The sequence below is a fragment of the Wasmannia auropunctata genome, unplaced genomic scaffold, assembly GCF_000956235.1.
Source record: "Wasmannia auropunctata unplaced genomic scaffold, wasmannia.A_1.0 LD336060.1, whole genome shotgun sequence".
Classification (NCBI taxonomy): Eukaryota; Metazoa; Arthropoda; class Insecta; order Hymenoptera; family Formicidae; genus Wasmannia; species Wasmannia auropunctata.
In genome coordinates this window covers 1,097,571-1,121,599 of record NW_012026830.1, presented here as the reverse complement: position 1 = coordinate 1,121,599, position 24,029 = coordinate 1,097,571, and the positions used below count along the sequence as shown (strand labels likewise).

The following is a 24,029-nucleotide window of genomic DNA, read 5'->3' as shown; positions in this document are numbered from 1 at the left end:
TTAAAAATTTCGTCCACTTAGCCGTTTTTTAGATATGACCATCGTGCCTCCGCTCAACTCGATGATTGGGGTAAAGAGACACAGCTCGGTCTCACGACCCGTATGCACGCGCGCGCATACTTGGCGTGAGACACTACCGTGTCTCTTGATATATATGGGACACGAATTAATCGCGCGCAGCTCTTCTCTCTTCACCTACAGACACCATCCCCGAAGTGAGATTACAAAATAATCGACTTCTCGCGTCTTGCACTTTGTCGTTATGTAAAACCGCATTGGTTCTATCGGACCGATATTAACTTCATTGGATCAGAAGTTCGGCGACCCTTGACACCGGCTTAGAAGACAACATTCGACAATCGGCGCTTTCGGAGGCCGATCTAGAGAGAAGAGAAGGATGTCGAGGTGAAGAGGAGAGAACGGTGACGAGAGGAGGATGAAGCGAGAGAAGAGCTCACTTGCCTCAACCTTGACCTCTGGCAACCCCCTTTTTCCACCAGCCCTCCCCGAGAAAGAGAGAAAGAAAGAGAGAGAGAGAGAGAGAGGGGAGGGGAGAGATTCTCTTCTCCCCTCTATCACACTTTCTCTCTTTCCCTGTCTCCCCTAACTCGCATCCTCCGGTTTCGACTCCTTATATACGTCTTACCTACGTGGAAAAAACCGTCGATCGATGCCCAACAAAAGGCGCACACCGCTGCTAAAAATAGAATATCCTAAATGTTGCAGACCCCTTTCGTTCGCCCTCTCATCCTTAAATTATACTCGACTGAAAACTGCGAGAATTCGGTTACTGCGCAGGATAAGAAATGCGATGGATCCCGCGAGAAATTAATCCTCTGCATCGCAATACCTCATTTCAATTGATTTCGATGTAGTCGCGTGTCTCTTTATGCGCGTGTAGATATTTTTTCTCGTACATCAAATCGCTCGATAATATTTAATAATCGTATTTCAGTTACAAAACGATTTTAAGTAAATTTCGCTTCAAAGACGTAAATAAGTGTAATATTGTTTGCTGTAAAATAAGCTCTTTACATTAAATTATTGAATTAATTATTAAAGTACTTAATTTTGAAATGTCGTGACAAATAATGATCTTTTTCGATATTTTTAATATCTTCTTATTTTTCAAGAAACAAAACTACACGGAGAGAATTTCCTTTTAAAATTTACCCTGAAAATCATGTTAATTGTGAGACAATATAGTATTTAGGTAAATTTTACTGTGCACTACAATAAATTTTACTGCGAAACCTTATTGTAGTGCACAGTAAAATTTGCCTAAATACTATATTGTTCCATAATTAACATGATTTGCAGGATAAGTTTAAAAAAAATTCTTTCCTCTATACATATGACATATGCTACAACATACTGCAGTTATTTATAAGTAATTTTAAGTTGATAACTTTCTCAAGAGTTTTGTGATATAATATTGTGCAAAATTTTATTCATATAGTTAAGTAGTGTTGCCAGAATTTTATAAGTGCTATAAGATAAATAAATTGTGACTGATCAACACGCCTAAAAAAGTATGTCTTGTGTATTTACTTTATTATTATTTGAAGATAGCTATAAATCGTTAAATTATTTTATATTAAATTAGTTTATTACAACGCGTGCTATTTCGAAAAACAACCGACGGTAAGATAGACGTTACTGTAGTAACAGTAGTCGAGATCCCGCTATGATCAGCCACTATCGATGTGACATATTTAATATAAAATTGATATGATGATACACTTATTATCCATAATTTCAATAGTTCGTTCAAAAAAATAAATAAAAAAGAACTTCCTATTAATCTGCTCTGTATATATCAGACACATACATGTATCTTACGTATTTTTATTATTTGTGTTCTTTTTAAAATAGATTGCACTTTGCTTCCACATTTTTCCCCAAACATTTATAAAAATTATCATTCACAAAACCGTTTGATATGAATGTATACGATGCGTGTATGCGATAAATATATGTGGAGTATCCGCAATTTATTGAGCTCAGATGGATTCGCTGAACTCAAATGACAGGATCATCTCTGCGAGAAAGTCGATAATTTTTTTTTTCAGAAACTATGTAAAATGTATAAATATGTTGAAAGATAAGCTGTGTTTTTAATTATTTTATAGTTAAATTATTACTTCTGTTATTTTTACATTTCATTCGTTTCAATTTAATCCAAAAACTTCTTAAATTAATTCAATATGTAATTGTAATATTAAGTTTGGATTTTCGTTACGGTATTTTTTAAACAAAGAGCTATGTAGCTCTTGAATCTTGGATTAATTAGAACAGATGAAATATAAATATTATAAATATAAACTGCGAAGAAATATCAATGAAATATCACATTGAAACATTATTGTTAACCGGAACCGCGTAACACGTATCCCAGTGAATGCATGCCGACAGCGTTACTGATTTTGCGGCTGTCGCAATCTCGCGGCACATTGTGTAAGTGATTTATACATGACAGAAAAATGCAACAGAGGATAAGTGATACGTTGCGTCGTACAAGTCAAGGAACTTCAACGAATCTTGCGATAAATCTATAAAGATCAATTTGATTAGGTAAAAAGTAGCTAATTAAATCCGATCAGTCGATTGAAAAATTGATCAGGTAACTCGAACGAGAGATCTTATTATCCATAAAGTTTTATGGATAATTTAATTGTTTAGATTTAATATATATAAATTTCAGAAAATAGCATATTAATCAATATATACAACTGATATATCAATATATACAATTGAATTTAGTAATAATACCAAATCTCTATATTTTTAATTATTCCGCAATATGTACTCGATATATTATTTTTGCTACTTTAATATTTTATGTTTTAATTTAATTCAAAAATTTTCTTATCTTAATTTAATGTCACGTTAAAGTTTGGTTCTTCTTGATTCAATATCTTGATTTTATCTTAGTTTTTTTTTCAATAAAAATGACATATATACGTAACACAACTGTACAATGATCAATTTAGATATACGGAGAATATGTAACAGATTACATAAGCTAATGATATAAAATTGCAAATTTAAAAAACGAATAGTTATGCGAACATAAGATATCACGTTATACATCTTTCAAATGTTTTCCGGTTTTTTCATCATCAGAATGCTGCATGATATTCTGCTCAATCAAGAAATCAATATCTCGATCAATATCTCGATCAATGCAGTAAATTATTGCATTTAAGACCGTCTATGTTAACACTTAATGCATCCTCTTTTTCTCGAGAAATAAATATAAACAATCTGATTCTAACAAATAATCTAATCTATATTTTCCAAGATTTCTAGAAATTTGTCCAAACAGTAAAATATGTACAATTACAGTGTATTACAGTACAAGTAATAGTTTATATCGTTTGCATGTTACTAAATCAAAAATTGTTTTAACGTTGACGTTTCGTTTCATCTGCGATTTTAATCGAAGCTCGTGGCTTATTTAACATACTCTACAAACAAATTTTTCTCACAATTCTATTGACTTCAAAATACATATAATGAATAATACAATACTAGCATCAATTTTATCGTCTTTTTATTGTTACCATGTGGCTTTGCAAGATCTTTTCGATATACTTTTTGTAATTTAAATTTATAAAAGCATAAAGGTCTTATGCATTAATTTTAATTATCCAGTTTTGAGTATATTTTTATTTTTATAAATCATTAACACTAATCGCCGCGGTGATTTAAGCTCCCTTAATTGTGAATGGATTATTTATGGATAATGAATAATGGATTATGTTGATATAATCCATATTATTCTTTTGTAATTTTTTGATAAGTGGAAAAAGTGGTAACTAAATATTACATTTTTTTTTACTAATATTAATTCAGTCTACGCAGAGCTGTGATCAACGACAGTGAAGAAGAAAAACTATCAGATGGGTCAAAATTGATTATACAGCCACGGTTATAATGTTAAACGAATAGCTTGGGATAGCTTTAATAGAAATCTACCGGCAATATAAAGTTTCATTCAACGTAATTTTTTTATACATGAGTCATTTAATACATGCTACAATCATAGCAAAATTATAGTTTAATTATAGTTTTCAAAGCACAATTTGTGTGTACGTGTGTGTAAGTGCGTGCGTATGAGCGCGCGCATAGTGTTTGTATTTTGCGTTTTAACGAAGAACAGTGGAAATTTTGCAATTCATTCGATGCGCTTTATTGATGTACCGCGCACGTTGCACATTAAAATAAATTACAATACTATTTATAGTCGAATTGTAAACTGAGAAGACAAAAGAAGATGAATCTTTACAGAAATAATAATGTTTAATAATTTTTATCACTGCGATATCACGATCACAACGTCACCCACGTATGTTTAGATTTTCGTCCGATATCGAAAGATAATACACAAATAATTAAAATGTAAATAAAATTTTATCGGAAGCTTTGCTATCCTATAGATGTGCACCTTTGAACTAGAAAAATCTTTTATATTTATAAATTTTTATTTACAAACCAAATTTTTGTTTATAAGATGAATTAAGTTTCTTTTTTCGCGCGTTGAATTCACACTTTTGTTAACAAAAGAAGTTGAACTTTTCATTTATCTGTATATATGTAATAGTATATGAAGTAAATAATTAATTAACCCTGTGTTTTAATACTAATGATTAATTTCAATTTTGCATCAATAAATATGCATATCGCTTTAATTTATGATAAATATACCAATAAAGGGAGGCTGCTCCAATGATCTCTACTATGATTAGTACTATCCTTAGTTCAATTTTATTCATCAATTTTACAATTATGTAGTCGGTGTCAGAACAATTGATGAGCGTGTGAGGCAAGACGAACATTAGTAATAAATTAATTACTAATGTTCGTCTTGCCTCACACGCTCATCAATTGTTCTGACACCGACTACATAATTGTAAAATTGATGAATAAAATTGAACTAAGGATAGTACTAATAATGAACAACTGAACTGATTATAACGAGTAATGTCGAAACATCAGCCTTCACACTGTTGATTTTCAATATACTGAAATTTCTACCACTCAATTTCATTGTTCTTGCAGTGACGCAGAGTGACGCGGCCTTGCTTCCGATTGTCAGACGACGCAATCAAGGTCTCAGATTCGTCCGTTGCATCCGAGCCTTCTTTGCAGGTTCGGCTCCTGCGATGGATCATTGGATACCTCGATCTCCGACACGCAACACGACTCTGCTGCAAAACATCAAGTTTCGCGAATACCGTCGGAGCGACTTTTGGCTCGTCGTCGAGGCCGCACCCCGGTACAATGTGGAAGTGGTGGTTTTACTGCATCTTGTTGCACACATCTATGTCGAAAAGGAAATCCGTCCTCGATTCACCCTTTAACGTCTTACTCCTCCGTACCTTCCGAGACTGGACTTTCGATGCTTTCGGTATGTTTAACCAGTGATACGAATGATACAAAAAGGAGAATTCATATTCTTACATTTTCCTCGCGGGTTGCATTATAGAGACGCACGTTTGTCCGTTTATTACCTTAGTGGTGAAATCTTTTGCCAAAACATTTTCCTTTCTCGATACACAAAATTAAAACCACGAAATTGGTCCGCGTTTCACTTGAAATTGTCTTCATGCAAGAATGCAAGAAATTTAATACATTTATAAATTTCGTTTTTATATTAAAAAGATCTACAGGCACTTTGGGAAAATCCGCAATTTCGCATATGAGATCTTTGAATTTATTATTATAAACCTTGAATTGTCAAAAATTTCGTTTATAAAATTCCTTATATATTTCAGTAGGTCGCAATTTAATTTTATCATCCATCCGATGTGTATATTTAAGATTTTATCGAATAATTTGATAGTTAATTAACAGTAAAATATTATTGCATGACAGAGGAAACAATTTTATCCCAAGACATAACCGGAAAGTCTCTTCATGCATTGTGTATATTGCGCTAATATATTCTTATTTATTTGTTGCCGCTAGATGTTACTGTATTTAACTTTACATTAATTGACTGGTACAGTAAAAGATGAATAAAACAAAAACGTGTTTTGCACCCGCACAGCGAATATTCATGCGCGCTCGCATCAATGAAGCCTTGAAAAATTTTCGAACAGATACTAATTGATACTTAGCCGGTACTATTTGGCACTTGTCCCGGTTTCTAAGAACATTGTGACGTTTTCAATAAAACATAATAAGTATATTAAATATAATAAAGACAAAACAAAATAAATGTAAGAGAAAAAACGTGTATTTACATCAGACTCCATATACGAACAATATTTTTCAATAAATTATTCGATCTTTCTTTAGCAAAAACGTTAAAACCCAAGAATTTTCGAATTACAAGCGCGAAAAAAGAAACAAGCCTTTTTACGAATTAAATTGCAAGAGAGTGAAACAAATTATAAAATTCTTTCATTCTCTATTAATTTCAAGAGGAGGTTATTTTAATATAATTAAAAAAATTGATATACTATAATTTAAAAAATTGATATTAAACTATGATTTTTAAGAAAAAGTAATTGATAAGACAATATTTATTGTTATTAAAAATAATGCACAAGAAGTAAAGTATCCAATATATATATATGTGTGTGTGTGTGTGTGTGTGTGCGTTTACACAATTTGTGATTTGGAATTTTTGTTTTTTCCATATTTCACACACACATACGCAACGTGATTTTTTTCTTAATGTAAAGCAATATAACGAAAATAACCGATGCCTAATATTATTTTTCAGATAATCCTTATCTCATACTGAAAGATCTCATACATATTTTTTTTTACAAATGCATGATGTTTTAACTAATAAGCAGTATCTACGTGAGAAATCATGCGTGTCTCCGCGAGCTGTTTCAAGTTTTTATACAGATACCCACAATTTTCGAGGATACGACACGCGAGACAATACGAATTGCATAGAAACATCCGCAGCATATCATGCATTATAGCATTAAGGATGGATAAAACGTTGTTATTTTAATTTTTACAACTAAATAAAATATTTCGATAATAAAATTATTGCCATTTAAACTATAAATATTCATATAAATAGCCAAGACAAGTCTTACACAAATTTTGCGAAATTACACGAATGTGCTGCGTTTTTGTAAGAACGTACTGGCGCGTTGCAGCATTGTATAATAATTGTAATGATGTAAGAGCTTAATGATAATTAAAAGTTTTATATATAACGCTTGAAATACTTTGAATTTTTTCTCACAAAAGTTGCTTCTACTATACTATACTATAGTTATATTCTTTTTATACCAGTTATATTGATTTATACTACTTATTGATATTATCGATATTATCTATAATCCATTATGAATAATTTATCCTTTGATAATTACCTTCAATAAAAAAAATTAATATACATACACGTGTCTATGATGTAGTCTAAAAAGGAAGCAATTTCTTTCCGGTAAACGCGGTAAACGAATGTAACTCGCGTCTCCGCGATACTCCTTCCTATTTTGTTTAAGTTGCTCTTCTGCATAATTCATCGTTCTGCCCGATGCACGTGCAATTCGATGCACGTATCGTATTGCATTTAAGATCACATTATTCCGTATTTTATCATTATATAGTATTTTTCTTCGCTTTTTTTAATATTATTCATTGTTTATTGCCCGAACATCTTTACATTTTTTTTATTTATTTATTGCACGATTCACTTAGCTATAATCAGACGTATTTAAATTATACGATTTAAATTATTAAATTATAAACTGTCCCATAAATTTTGTCCTTAAAAATGATTTCTTTTCAAAACTAAAATGAAAAGATTGTAATATATTGTAGTTGGTGAATTCAATAAAAGAAATATACATTTCATATTGTTTTGTATTATTATGTTATTATGAAATAAATTTTTTTTTATAAATAGAATTTTTACCACGATTATGTACATTATTTTCTTTTTGTAACATGTTTGCTGTTATAATATTCGATTTAATGTCGCAGGTAGAACAGGAACGGAAGAAAAATATTTGCAACTGGCAAAAAATGCGAACAAAATGCAAGAGACCATTCCGGACTATGTCCCGTTTCCTTGCAATGTAACAGGTAAGACTTAAACTAAGCTATTATTATTTTATATTTTCCTATCATTTATCCATCCTCATAATTATTTTGTCTTTTATAATTAGTACCCGCACAAGACATACACTCATTAAAAATTATGACATATCAGTAACTTGTTTTATAGTAAGAAATAAGTAAGGTATATTATTCTTAGTTCCATATATCTTCAAACGTTTATGTTTCATTTAACTTGGATTTTCCTTCCAGCAAAATCAATCGTTGGGTGATAATTTCATTGCAATTTTTTATTTTTCAATATTATGTATACACGTATTAATAATAAAAATCTTATATAATTTTAATGAATTAAAATTTTATTACAAAGCAAGGTTCATTTAACTAAAAAAGTGAGGCTTTGTTTCGATCGTTATATTAAATGTATATAAGAGCTACCAGTATATCAGTTTGATGCTTCATCGAAAAATAGTCGATTCGGAAAATTGAGTAATTAATTAAATTGCTATGAAAGAAAATAATAGAAATGCAAAATATCTTGAGAAGAATCTACATGACTGACGATAAATTTTAGGTGGACGGTCGTCGGCAGTGCCGGAGTCGGTGCACAAATTAAGACCGGGTGATATCGATGTTATTGCCGCGATGGGCGATTCTCTTACGGCTGGAGCTGGAGTTTTTGCAAGCAGTGTGTTCCAAATCATGATAGAAAACAGAGGCGTTACTGCGGCCGGCGGTGGCCAAGGCACGTGGAGAGAATATCTAACTCTTCCCAATATAATTAAGGTAAAACGATCAAGTTTTGCGGCATATGTATATTATAGCGTAATATAATTTTTGTTATTAAAACAGAAATAAGAAAAATATATTTGAACTCCCGCTAATTAATACAAAAATAACTGAAGATTAAGAGGCCATGGAAGTTAGCGCGGTAAACAATGCGCAAATTAAAAAACTTAATATAAAAAAATATTTAAAAGATAAAAAAATAAAATTACATAACAAACTGTTCGGCAGATTTTCCAGCCATCCTCAGCAAATACAATACAAAAATTTGAAATTTAGATACGTTGATGTATTAAGAAATTAAAATATATAATTATGAAAATTCGAAGCTCCGCATAAAAAGCGTTATCAATGTGTAAAATGTCAATCAGTAAATAGTGTCACAGTCAACAAGATAAATTAATAGGTATAATAAATTAAATAAATTAAAAGTTAAAATAAATTAAATAACAAAGTAGCTTGCTACGTAACGGACTTAAGTTCAGAGTCAACGAAACGAATTAACTCCCCATGGCCCCTTAATCCTCAGTTACTTTTATTATTATTGAATAGGTTGCAACGTGCAAGATACAATAGATGAGAAATAAAGATTTGAAATAGTAATAGTATAAATAGATCAATTATGGTAATTAAGTTACTGGACTATCAAAAAAGTTCTGGATTGCCCTTTAAAAAAACGGTTTTTACACACTAATTTATTAAAAAACAATGAGTTACATTCCTCAAAATAAAGACTATCATGTTCAACAATTAGCTCTAACCAATCTCGTTCGACTTCTTTTATAATGCAAGTGCTTTGCTCAAAAAAGGTCGGCCGGAATGGGACTTGTTTTCGAGGTCGTAGAAACCGGATTTATATAGCATGAACCTTAGTTGGTTACTATTTTTGTAATTTCATTAATTTTTTTGACTGCGCCTCTCGCAGATAGGCCTTTCCTTTAATAATAACACGTGTGTCAAACTTTGATCGCAACATTCCAATCGTCATCTCAACAAATGGTGTAATCTTACTGATACAAATTTAGCACGATATTACGAAAAAACTTCAATAAATATAGAATAAATATTTTGAAGTGATTAAAAACTTTTTCGATAAACCGGTATAATCAAATGTAATTAAATGTTTAAAATGAGGTTTAAGTGCAATCTAATATTCACATAATTATTTTTATTTATTTTAACATTCTGAATTGCATTAATGTACGGTAATATAAAATCATCAATGTGCTATTAGAGAATTATATGTTTTGGTTATCATATGCACGTATTTATATATAAAAACATATTTTTCAGTTTTCGCGTATTTCGTAAGTTTAATTTTCGACCATTTAAAATTTATTACCAATTACACCAATAGTATTCCATAAGTACACGATATTCCAGACGATATTACACATTTTTTAATAGCAAATTGTTTGAGCACAGAACTTCGAGTTGATTGTTCGTCAGTTCTACAGTGCTCTTACAAACGGAATATCAATGAATAACTTGAAAAATCGCCGCTATTAGAATTGTTTGTCTCTTCGCGACTTTTTTGCGTAAGAAATGTGACGCGCGATTTATCATTATACAATAAATTTTGAGATATGCCGGTGCCATGGCAAAAAAAAATAATAAGGCACTCGGCATTTTCTTCGCAATACGTAATTCAACATCCTTTACGACTCAAAGAAACATCATCAAGAAGGAATTGTTGCAACAGAATTTTAGAATAACATTACCATAACATCACATCTTCGGCCAATGTTGGATTGCCTTTTTATGGACTTTCGTTTACGATTGCATTGGATCTTCACGAGACGCGTGTCTCGTATTTTAAACATTATATATTAAGCGTGTAAACTGCAATTTCATACCTCTTAAACTTTCAAGCAATGGATTATCGATTCGTCATCGACGAATACAAAATCAATCATCGATCATTCTTAATTGTAAAATATTGTTACAGGCATTCTAGAAGCGTTTTTTTTTTGTAAAATAATTTGCGTTTTATCTTCCTAAAATAACTTCTTTTTTCAAAATTCGTATTGTTACATAATCACATTATATAATAAAAGAGAAAAATATATTATTTTATATACCAGAACATTAAGCAATCCGCGAGCGAAAGTTAATAATTCAGGACGTAATATCGGTTAATGGAATCATTATCATAATCATCATTAAGCAATATTTAAAATTATGACCTCTTTACCCGCTCTCTAATTTCTTTCCTCATTCTAAAAAATGTCTTACCGAAAATTATTTTTTTTTCTTTTCATTTATTTTATATTAAATAATCCTAGAGAGGCTGTGATTATATAAAATCGTGATTTTGGTTTATCACAATTTTCAAGATTTTGCGACTTGATTGAACAAATAAATGGAAAAGGGTTCTGCTGAACGAACACTAACAATAAGTTAGACGAGGAAAGTTACGTTTACGAGAAGAGCAACGTAGCGCTAAAAAGACTGATCTAACAATACGCGTGCGCGTGTGCAAATTAATCATCCATAAATTTTCAATACATTAGGAATTCAACCCCAATTTGATAGGATATGCACTGGGCGACTCTTTGACGACCCACAAGGCGTCGCAGTTGAATGTTGCCGAATCCGGCGCCGAGTCCGAGGATATGATGTATATGGCGGAGATACTAGTCAAGAGGATTAAAAACGACCCGCGGATAGATCTGAAGAAACACTGGAAGGTTTGTTGCGCTCGATAAATTCAATTTTGTTGCAATACAAAGAGAGAAATGGCGGACAACATATGTATTTCATCATTTCTTTGTAATGTATCAAGCTAATTACAAATCACGTTTTTCAGTTTTGAACTGACTTTTTCTGCGGCAAAAATTTAACGGAGCGCTTTATCGTCTGTCATAATTTTTTAGTTTTTTCTCCGTGATTTTCGTTGATACGCATGTATTTCCAATGATCATACATCTTATTTTCAATTAACGACTATAGTGCCGTCAAAAATTCTACGCTCTTATTTGTTAAAGATATATGTATATATGTATATATATATTGACGATAATAATGTCTGATTTGCAGTTCATCTCGCTAATGATTGGAGCAAATGACTTTTGCACTGAATTTTGTTGGGTACCGTCACCTTGGTCAGTTCTAGAAAAGCACAAGGCCGATCTACTTTACGTTTTACGGACTCTAAGGGATAATTTGCCGCGGACTTTTGTGGCGTTAATTCCGCCACCAAATTTAAAGAACTTGGTCGACACTCGTAAAGGAAGGCAGTCGTTTAGTTGTTTTCTTACTACGGATTTCGAGTGCTCTTGCCTGTTTGGTCTCTCATTTCGACGTTTCAGACCCATATACTACGAAGTTATGCGACGGTAAGCGTAATAAAACGAAAAGTAGTTCAGACTGTCTAGAGTATATTGTTTATAAACATATTAATAATTTTAAACTAATAATTAAAGTACATTGTTTATAAAAATATTGATAATTTCAAATTAATAATTACTTTCGATAAGCCATTTTAATTTAATCTTAAATTAAATTATCAGGCATGCGACATTAAGTTAAGAATATTTGGCAATGTGCAACATTATGACTTAATTTCATTTGGTTTCGACGAAATTATTATATATATTATGTATATTGTTATTATCGTTGATAACGAGATATGGATTGATATTAAAAATTTCGAAACATATTTTAGGTGGCAAGAGCAAGAAATGGAAATCGCTACTTATCCAGAATTCCAAAGAGACGACTTCGTAGTTGTAGCCCAACCTACTCTAATGAATTTAAGTATCCCACTTGCGTCAGATGGATATACTGATATGACATTTTTAAGCAGCGACTGTTTTCACATTAGTCAAAAGACCAATGCCCGTTGTAAGTCTACTAAAATTTCCTTAAGAAGAGTTTCGCTGATAATTAGATTAATAGTTAAAAAAAACTGATCTCTTATACTTGTAACGCATTATTTGCGTAAGATGCGCTTTATTTCTCAGTTCGGCATTTCTAAATCATCATGATCTGTCATTATGATGTAATGATGTGAGAAAGTGTAATAATATCCAGTAAAAACGTGTTATCCACGAATATTAACCAGTTTGACCAGTTAGACCAGTCCAGACGCAAAATTTAGGTTGCCGAATTGTAACGATGCTATCAGCGTAGTTTCTTTCGCTTGGCCATTAGCATTTTTAATTAGTACAAAAGAAGTAACGTGCAAATTTGATAGATACGTGCAAATACGTCTCATTCATCAACTAGAAATAATTTTAAACTAAATTAAAAATGCCTTGCATCAAGAACATTTTTAATTATTCAGAAATAATCCAAAAAATGACTTAAGAAATTTCTTCCATTTTTTGTAGATGCGAACTCTTTGTGGAACAACTTGCTGGAACCAGTAGGTGCCAAAACGGAGACATGGGACGAACCTTTTCGTAAATTTTACTGCCCAACGCCAGAGAGGCCCTATCTTGCTACAATGTTAAATTCGTAGCAACAAAGTGTCACTACTTGAAACTAACGCTGCGACTCAAACGAGAAATATTGGCACTTAACAAAAGAGAAAGTATCGATAGTGTTATTAGGTCATCAATCATAGCTGCCATGCCGTGATCTTTAAATAGAGAGTGTCAATTATTTAAGCGTAAAGCGTAAATAACAAAACACCATGATGTGTTTATTAATCCTTTGAACAGAAAGAATACGGATAGAAAATTATGCCGATTACTCCACGGTGAAACAGTTAAATAATATTAATTTGTCAAATACTTTATTAGCTGCCATTTTCTATAGATTTAATGCATGTAAATATATTTATATATTAAATCTAATTGTATAAAATATATACTCAGGATTATATTGTAAACTGCAATATATAGGTGTAAATGATGCATTTAATACTATTTTCGAAAAATAGTTCAGTGAAAGAGAATTTTTTGAATAAATACATAAATGAGTTTCGCCCTCTTCTTTTACGTATGCGATATGAAATTGTAAACGAGTTTGAGAGGCAAAGTTTTATCGTAACATCAGCTGTGACCTCTTATTCACTCTTACTCACGTATCTTGTCTACCGTATAGGAATACGAAAGAATGCAGGGGGAACCGTAAATATGGTCATCGCACAAGTGGGGATCACATCGATGGGCACGGGAGCGAGTCTTTTCTTCGACACGCTTCATTCATGTTTAGTAGTGTCATCGAGTAGTGCCGGAGCGAAGAGTATCGGCCTCTTCCCCGTAATCCGATATCGCCGAGTTTTTACACTTCGAAAGCATAATTCATTAAAAATTATTTGGTGCGATAATTTGGTGCTTAAATAATTATCTACTCGGTTTCTTGCGTGAAAAACGACACCGCCAGTTTCTACGTAAAAAGAAGGGAAATGTCAGTTATCGAATTAAAAGCCTTATGTCTTGGAGGGCCAAAGTTTAAGTGCGAGAATTACATCTAGTGAAAAAAAAATATATATATAATGTTTGACGAAAAATATAATTAAGATGGAAAATAACAACAGTTACGTTGTAATTAATTGATCTTTTGATTGTGTAACGATGCGGAATAAGAAATTATCGGAAAGTAAGGTATATTTATACACATATATATATTTACATTTTTTATACATTTCTCATCTCAAATAGCACAGAGAGTTTAAATAAAATTCAGTCGTATGTTAGCAATTAAATTCTTTTTCTAGAGGCACTGAAAAAGAATTCTTTTTGAACTCTCTGTACTATCTGAAACATTCGCCGCGTAAATTATAAGTAGTATGTGTCGTAATATTTATAAATTGAGTTTTTATTACATAGTATTTATTAAAAAGAAGTATTGAATTTAATTAATATTATTAAAAATTTTTTTAATTATATTTGATTCGCGGAGAAAGATTCTTTTTCTTAAATGTACACGCATGTCTGCTGACAAGTAAAACGTTTCCTACGCATCCGCGTATCCGTGTACACAACCCAATATTCTTATGATGTTGTCCCTACTCTTTTTCGAGTAACGACCGACAAATTGCATTTTCTAAAGGTGTGAAGAATGATTTATGAAAATGCCCAGGGGGCTGGGACGCGAACTTAGACACTAGCGAAAGTGTGCCTTACGTCTCTTAAAAGGGGATTCCGTAAAGCGACGCTTTCAAAGCCTTTGTCAACTCTTTCGATCTTTTTTTTACCTTTGCAAAATTATGCGAAAACATTGTTCGTCCGTTCATTTCCGTTCGTACATACATTCCCGAGTGAACGTCGTTTCTTTTTTTTTTGTTTTTTGTTTCTTGCGAGAACAGTTATTATTAGTATATTACTATATAATTAATGATGTAAGCCAGAATGTGACGTAATTTAAAATGAAATATGCGAGTTTAATGCCTTTTTTGATCAAACTGCTTATATAGGATCAAATCAAATTTCGGGCCAAGGCACCGGCAGACATTCACTTTCTCCAAATCATAGATAACGAAGCTAACGAGACTAAAGAGGACTACGAAACGATTACGGCTGTTGCAATATCGCTGCGAAGAGAAATTATTTTTTTTTTAATCTTTAATTATCTTATGTCGTAATTAACGAAAGGCAAGACACCGTATCATAATCTCTATTCCAATCTTATTGTCGATATGAAAATAATATACAAGTCAATATAAAAATAATATACGAAAAAAAATTTATTTCTATTTTTCTGGATTTATAACAAGATCAAAAAATTAATAAAGCAAGTAAAAATTTTTTTTTTATTTTAATTAGCATTTTTATCATATTTCAAAAATGTAATTAAAAATATTTAAAACAGTTTTGCTGTAGACTTTTGCGTTTAGAAAGAATACAGAACGAGATTGTACCGCAAGTGAAAAAAACCTGTAACATGTAATTTTTTTGTTTTTATATCTATTTAGCGAGATTAGTCGGGAAATTGTCCGTCGCTCGAAGGGTTATGCGAGATTAAACAACTCTCTACGTCGCGTTGGGCGCCGTTAAATAAACGAGAATCTGGTCGCGGCTCTATCGATATGACTCGCTGTATGTGTGTACGTAACTAACGGTCTGCATGTGTGTACGTCAAAGTTTGCAGTTCTCTTCAGTCGGAGACGCGGAAGATCGGTTGGAGACGCTCGCGTTGTAGGATTGGAGGAAACGCGCCGATGGCGAGCGGAAGTCTCGTTCGACCGAGTCAAAGGCCGAACAAGATCTTCCAACATGGAATGATCACGTCAAGTGCAGGAAAGTCTGAAGAAAATTGAATTTTCTTCGGTAGAGAATTTTTGAAACGCTCGCCAATTTTTGAACAGCAAGAATTATGAGAGTTGAAATAATTTGCTTGCTTCTGGTCGTCGCTCGTATCCACCCGGGCAAATGCGATGTCTTCATGGACTTTTTGCGCAGTGTATTTCAAGGGGGAAGGGTAAGTTGTTATTGAAATCGCGGAATTAAGATTTCAGCTGAAAGCTGAATTTTCATTGATTTTTGATATTTTTCTCTTTTCTTTTTCAAATAGTATCGTTATAGCGCGCATTTTTTAAATATATAATCTCATATTAATGATAATTAAATAAATATTAAAATTAAAATAAAATAAATAAAAACTTTATTATGTGAATAAAAAATATTAAAGTTATTCGCAATGCAGAGAAATATGCGGATATAAATTCATATACATTTAATAGCAAAGTCATGCGAGAAAACAAGTTTATCTCGGTAGGTACATAATGTTAATTTCCGCGTAAACGGAAGTGAGAGCTATCAGTCCTGCAATTCCTCACAAATTCAGCAGCTCTGGTTGACGGGTATTTTATTGCAAAAAGATTACCGAAAATATTTTAGCATGCAGGAGTACGGTCGCCAATGCGCGTCCGCACTACACGAGAAATCGCACGTGATTTGCGAGTCAAAATCAGGCCTTGTTTCACGCGAACGCTTTGTAATTTCTCGCCAGATTCGTAGAAACGATTTCACAGATACGAATGATATATGAACGCGATATATTTTTCTGTCAAAATAAACGGAATAAATCTCACGCGCTAATTTCGTAAGAAACGTGTAAAAGTATAATGTTACGTACGAAAATCATTATACGTTCTGAACGTTACGGCGCCAACTGCCAGGTGCCATTGAAATTTAAAATTATTATTAATAAAAGTTAGCTAATGGGAACGCATTACAACGTAAAAGAAGTGTTTAACATTACGTGAAACCAGCAGGTGCGGACAATTCGAAAAGAAATACGCTTTGCATTCCGAGTAATCCGGAGAAAGGCCGGAACATTTCTTTTCGTCGGCCTTGTGACCCGCCGGTAAGACCCTCTGCCGTGGCGGATGTGTTCAGGGTCGATTTTTTTAACACATTTAAATTCCTATAAACTACACGTCTTCATAGTTTTTTTTTTCAAATTTCCAATCTTCATTTCGAAATATTTATTTCGAAATATTTATTTCGAAATGACGAAATCAAGATTGGAAGTTTGGAAAGCACTATTGAAAGGAAGTGCCGCTCTGCCGTTTCCTTCATAAAAATTCAACACGGAATAGACATTAGGAATTCATAGTGTGTGTAGCAAAGCCGAACACTTACATTTTAAAGCTAAAAGCATTTTTAATTGATGAATTATTCTAAAAAGACACAAATTAACTAAAATGTACGATAGCGGCATCGTGAAAAAATATCACGTAAGTATAATAGAAAATGACTAATACAGACTGGTGTCTTAAAAGCTTGACAAACAAGCCATGTTCGACTGTATTGTTAAAAGAGCTCTGAATTTGCCGTGCCTTTTTTGGCCGATAGTATGACCACGACAAATTTTATATATATATACACGCCAGTATTTAAGCCGCGACGCGACGTGGTGGAATGCAAATCGAAGAAAGCAAGAGTGTAGACGCGTGTCGAATGCTAAATACGCTAATCGACACCGCGGCTTAAATGCTCTGACAGAAAAAATCGCAGGTGAAAAGAGCTGCCTCGAAATATTCCTACAATGAAAATAATTATTCGTATTTGCTAAGGATATTTGCAGAATACCAGGCTTGTTTCACTTGACAAAGATATTTCCAAAATATTAGTAATCATTTTTTGTGCATATCAGTAAAATTTTTTTATTAATTTTATCACAATTTTTTAAATTCCGAACGAAAATTTAACAAAACTTCAATCAGTTAATACAAAATGATATAACAGTGCTTATATATAATAAAAATCTTTATCAACATTTTTTTTACTGTATATATCTAAAGAAATTTTATTCCCACATTAATTTTTTTCCTTCTATCTTCTTCAAAAGATCGTTCGATGAGGTTAATGTTATCTTAATTGTTAATTAAGATACCTTCCTTAATTAATTATTAAGATAACATTAACCTCATCGAACGATATCTTGAAGAAGATACAAGGAAGAAAAAATTAATAAGGGAATAAAAGCCAATAGTGCTATTTTTAGACATATACAGTAAAAAAACCTTGATAAAGATTTTTATATAAAGCACTGCTATATCATTTTTGTAATAACTGATTGAAATTTTGTTAAATTTTTGTTCGGAATTAAAAAAATTGTTACAGAATCTACAATAAAGAAAATATAATTGATATGCACAAAAAATGATTACTAATATTTTGGAAATATCTTTTAATATATCAGAGAAATACACTGTACTGTTATCAAGAATTAAAGTTGTCAATGACAGTTACGATAATCAAACTATAAGTCGTATATTTGCCAGTTGCGCAAACTCAGATTACCGAAGCGAGTATCTGATGATAAGTATCACTTTAATAAAGATACGAATCTCGCGTAATTAGATATTGTGATCGGATATTGTGGCATTTAAGGTGTATTGTAGGCCCATCAAAGGAGAAATTACAACATATGTGTCGTAACCGGTCGCGTAAATTTGATAAGAAAGTACGATTAACTCATAAAATTATACGTTAATTTTTACATTCTGGACCGAAACAGTTCCGCATGCGTTACTGTGATCCGCGCGCAAATGTGTTACTGCATCTAAGTACGCAGTTCACACTTTTGCACGCGCGTAAAATTAAATGGACGAATCATTCAAATCGTATAATTTTTAGAACAAGATTGATCCAATGGGAATCTCATATCCCGTACACTACGGCGGTGTACGAAAACAACCGATAATTCCTGACAACGTCCCGTTTCCTTGCAACGTGCATTTTAGCAGGTATAACTATATGTAATTGAAAATAATAATTTTTGAAGAAGCGCAATGCTTGCAAATTAATAATAATGCCTATTTCCTTTCCGCTCTCTTTTCTCTTTCTTCTTATACGATTTTCTACATAAATATAAGTATATAATTATATATGTTTTTAATGTACATAAAGTTAAAAGAATATTGCAATTTGAATTTTAATATTTTAACATTTGATATTTGAATTTTTATGTTGGCAATAAATATAATTTAAAGCAAGTCCTCGCGTTTAATGATAAATATAGGAATCAAATACCTATGATTTCAAAGAATTTAAGTAGTTAAACTTTTCTTTCGTGCTTTTCCGTGATTATAGATCCTTGTCAATACCAGACAGCGTTCATCGATTGAGACCGGGAGACATCGACGTGATAGGTGGTCTCGGTGACTCCTTAGTCGCCGGAAGCGGCGCGTTGGAGGAATTCGCTGTAGGAACCTTCATTGAGGCGCGCGGAGTCAGTTGGTGCGTCGGGGGTCAAGGGGATTGGAGACGATTCTTCACGCTTCCCAACGTTTTAAAGGTACGCCATATAGCGTCAGAAATATCTCAAAGTCGTCTTATTCCTCACGTTGCATCGGTCTTTCATCACGTATACAAAGAATAAGTGCAAAAATTCTGCAGGAGTGAACATCCGTTCTTTTTTTGCTTCGGCACTCTGTATTCTGCAATGTTTCGCGCGTAACAAAAACCTGGATAACCTTCGTTGTTGCAGATATTCAATCCGAAATTAACAGGCTACTCCACCGGAACGGGAGAGTTCATCTCGACCGCGGCGAAACTGAACATTGCCTTTCCGGTCGCTGCTACGGAGGACGCGTTGCAGCAGGCGAGAATCCTGGTGCAGAGAATTAAAAATGACCCAAAGATAAACGTGAAGAAGCATTGGAAGGTACGTATATGATCCTCGATAATCATACTTATCGCCACGATGAGAGAAACTTCGAAAAGAATCTCCTTTGACTTTAATTAATTGCATTTCTTTCATCAGCTCATTACGATCCTATTTGGGGCTAACGACATTTGTTCGGCGCAATGTTACGATCCGCAGCAATTCTCGCCGCTGCGTTACATCCTGCACTTACGAAGGACGCTGGATTTCTTGAGGATCGCGCTGCCCCGCACGCTAGTCAATCTGGTTCCAGCCATAGGTGATAAATTAATTAACATTCGACTGAGAATTTTTTTACCGCACCCATGCGTGTATTTATATTTATTTATTATCTCTCGGCAGATGTCACGGTCTCGGTTAGGGTGACGCGAAGTACCATGTGCAATATATTGCATCCACTTTACTGCGGCTGCATGCACAAGGGTAGTCGACCGGAAATCGCAGCGTCGAAAATGTCGCGACTCTATCAGCAGGCCGCCGAAACATTAGTCTACTCAGGAAGGTAACAGTCGATGTTCAATAAGCAATTAAATGTATCTTATTTAATCAATAAGATTGGAGTAACGAGTGGCTCAGTGTCCGAGCACATTGATTCGTAATCGGCGTCTCGGGTGCGAGCACCTCACTCTCATCTACTCCATATACCTATGCTTCGATTTTACGAGGTTTATTAGAAATGTAACATATTCTATGCCATAATTAAAAAGGCAAAATTTGACATTTTTAATGTATAATATAAAGAATATACAATTATATAGTAATTGTATATAATTGTACATATATATTCTTTATGTTATGCATTATAGAGATGTCAAATTTCGCCTTTTGCATACGGGTTATAAATTAGTTAATCAACAAGATTAAAATAAATTAAAAGTTATTTGGGAGAAGAGTTAAGGAGCCAAAGCGGGATGTTTCTGTTTACGTAAATGTTCATATACATATATATGAACATTTATATAAACAGAAACATTCCGGCTTTGGCTCCTTATTCTTTAGCTTTTTCCTGATTAATTTTTATTTTAGAATCTATCATATTCGAGAAAAGTTTTTCATTATGTTCAATATATTACTCTGTCACATCGTTTACGATACGTTATATTTTTATCTATTCGTGTTAATAAAATTGTTTCGCTTTACAGATACGATAACTCCCCGGATTTTACCGTGGTGTTACAGCCATTTATTAAATTATTCAATGCACCTAATGCGGATCCTAATCATGCTCCGCCGATCGACTCCAGTCTGGTCACATATGACTGTTTCCACTTCAGTCAGAAAGGACACGCACTCGGTAAAGCACAATTATTTTTATCGTATTATACGTATTTAAATGCACGTTCCCTTTCACCGAAATAACAACTTAAATTGATATTGCAAATAATGTGTATTAATTATAATAACGTTGTTATTACGGCATTTATCGCCTGAACGACGCCTGTTGATATCGGAAAGAATGTCGTAAATGTTGAAACGGTTGCATTTTATTAGGGGAATGAATGCTTGTGCGTGGTGTGTATGTGTACGCGTGTGTAAGAGAGAAAGAGGGAGACAGAGACACACAGAGAGAGAGAGAGAGAGAGAGAGAGAGAAATTTACAATATAAATAAAATTGATGACTACAATTAATAAAAATTCTTTCCATTGTATACTGAAATTTATTCATTTTAGAGATAATAGATTGACTGAAGATAAATTACTATTAATTTATAAACTGTAATTTACATAATTTATCATTAAAATTTTATTGTAATAAGATTTTAATAATATATTATGTAAATAATTTTAAAATAATAATTAATAAATGACTAAAATATCTTATTATTAAAATTAATGGTGGTATAAATTGTAAGATTTTTTTTTAATTTTATGGATTATTTAAAGCTTTGAATTTTTTCCATTTCTGTGGAAATTGACAAAAGTTATTAAGACTGATAAATAACTGATTAATAACACCTGTAATAAATCGAGAGAAAGAGAGAGACACAATGTACATCAGAGAACATTATTTTAATTTTATTAAAATATTGTTTAGGACATTATTTAAAATTTTAAATTTTTCCATTTCATGCAAATTAAAAAAAAATTAATATTAACTAATATTAATAACATAAAAATTAATATTAATAATATTAATACAAATGATTAATGCAATGTCAGAGGCACATGCATATGTATTTATATATTTATATTCATATTCATAGATGCATTCCGATATTATAATATGACAATATAGACAACATTTAAGAATTAATTGGTTCTTACGTAACAATTCTATCTCAGACAGTGTGTTAGTTCGAAATCAGCACATAAGACATCTTAAAGTCGATTTATATCCCGATTTTAGACATATGTACTGTTTAGGATGTCATACGTATTTACGCGAAGGTTAATTCGTTAATAATTATTTACCGTTTAAATAGGCAGTTAAAAACAAATCATTTGAATAACGCCAATAAAATAATCGCCAGTCCCTTGCAGCTGGCTTCGTCGTAAACGCGAGCGCGTGTTCATTAGCGGGCGTGGATGGTTAAAAGATATCATTAAATGCCTCTTAGCGCAGTGTCAACAAGAGTCATGGTGAAAGAGAACGTCATACACGCCACTGTTAGCGGATATTGTCGTTTTTACGCGAAAATAAACAGATCAAACGACGCGCTAAGTATTCTCGCTTCCTCTGCGTATAAAATAAATTCGCCTCCATTTTCAGGCGCTAATCTTTTGTGGAACAATATGCTGGAGCCGGTCGGAAATAAGACGGAAAAGGGATTGCCTAGAATATTGGAGAAGGTACTCTGCCCCACGGAGAACGCGCCCTACATCTTCACGAACGTTAACTCGCGATTCTTCCGAATGACTGGCAGGCAAGATGGAATTGTGCCTAGATAACATAAGGCTCGATAGTAATCGATCCTAATTGACGAGATAAATTATTATGAAAGAACTTAATATATAATAAATGCAATGAAATTATCCGGGACATTCGTTATCGATGTTATTATTATTTGTTATGTGCGTAAAACTGCGCGTGAAAATATATATATTTCTAAAAATAATATAAATAATATCAAAATATAATAAGAATATAGTTTTAAATGTAAATTAAGAATTTATACATGTTTGCATAATTGGTGTACGAATAATTGACGTTCTATTGTAATATTATAGATAACGATTAAATGTACTCGTTATTTTCTTCGTATATTTTCAGAAAAATGTAATTTTGCACGATCTGACGATATTGGCATTTCGTGAAATATTTAGGCAAATATAATTTGATGTATAAACAATTACTAATCAACTGTTTGAAATAAAGTAGATTTAAAAAAAAGATTTCGATAAAGAATACATTATTAATACTAATTTATCCAAACAAATCTGTGAAAAGGTAATATGTACTTTTGTATTTTTTATACATGGCGTTTTAAACGCATTGAGAAAGATTTTCGTAAATGTATACATTGAGTTAGAAAATAGGGTGCAAAGTTTATTTGCGCCATTCTTATATATTCTTCTCCGAAGAATCGCATTCCTGATCGCGCAGACAATTTGCATTACTTTTTTGTGGGAGGTGTATTTATTGGACGAAATATAAAATTTATATCCTAGGACAAGTCCCAAGTCCACGTGAATTAGACTTTGAACAGAATGCCTACAATAAGCGGGGTCTAAAGTCCCCAGTATACATCTCGCGAAATATCCAGTTAATAATATATTACAAGTGGAATTTCGAGCTATATGTAGATATGCGTCACATCAGGAAGTATCCGATTTGCATACCCGCCCAGGAGATTTTCCAGTATTAATTCATCTGAACGTTTCTCTCATTGTGACAAGTATATCACTAAAAACTGAGCGATCAAAAGTTAGATTCGAGTGTTATTTCTGTTACTTAGCTATTTTAAATATCTTTACGATTAAAAGATTATAAATTTATAATATATTATTATAGTGATAATTATAATGAAAAGAACTTTTTCAGGGAAAGGATAATTAATATTTCTAATAAAAAGATTATTTAACTTTTTTTTATCTCGCACTTTTATTTTGCGATTAATGAGCCACGTCAAGATCCGATGAATTTCTCGATTAAAGTAATTGATCTATTTTTAGAAGATTGATGCACTTTTTGTTGTATG

General features: G+C 32.4%; 1 protein-coding gene across 3 annotated transcripts in view; it reads left to right on the top strand.

Moving 5' to 3' along the window:
• LOC105450530 (phospholipase B1, membrane-associated) overlaps nt 1–23,221 on the top strand; it is a 30,079-nt gene extending 6,858 nt beyond the window's left edge. The window contains exons 1-9 of one of the 3 annotated variants that reach the window (XM_011690423.1): nt 13,310–14,378; nt 15,858–16,194; nt 18,861–18,970; nt 19,317–19,521; nt 19,714–19,890; nt 19,990–20,149; nt 20,233–20,392; nt 21,033–21,184; nt 22,601–23,221. In XM_011690423.1, the coding sequence (XP_011688725.1) occupies nt 16,090–16,194; nt 18,861–18,970; nt 19,317–19,521; nt 19,714–19,890; nt 19,990–20,149; nt 20,233–20,392; nt 21,033–21,184; nt 22,601–22,779 (1,248 nt within the window). In that variant the 5' untranslated portion in view covers nt 13,310–14,378; nt 15,858–16,089 and the 3' untranslated portion in view covers nt 22,780–23,221. Of the gene's footprint in view, nt 1–5,064; nt 5,414–7,962; nt 8,065–8,611; nt 8,824–11,336; nt 11,514–11,862; nt 12,162–12,490; nt 12,670–13,157; nt 14,379–15,857; nt 16,195–18,860; nt 18,971–19,316; nt 19,522–19,713; nt 19,891–19,989; nt 20,150–20,232; nt 20,393–21,032; nt 21,185–22,600 lie in introns of those variants that run through there. The other 2 variants (XM_011690425.1, XM_011690424.1) reach the window with 2 other exon arrangements.
• The last annotated feature ends 808 nt before the right edge of the window (nt 23,222–24,029 follow it).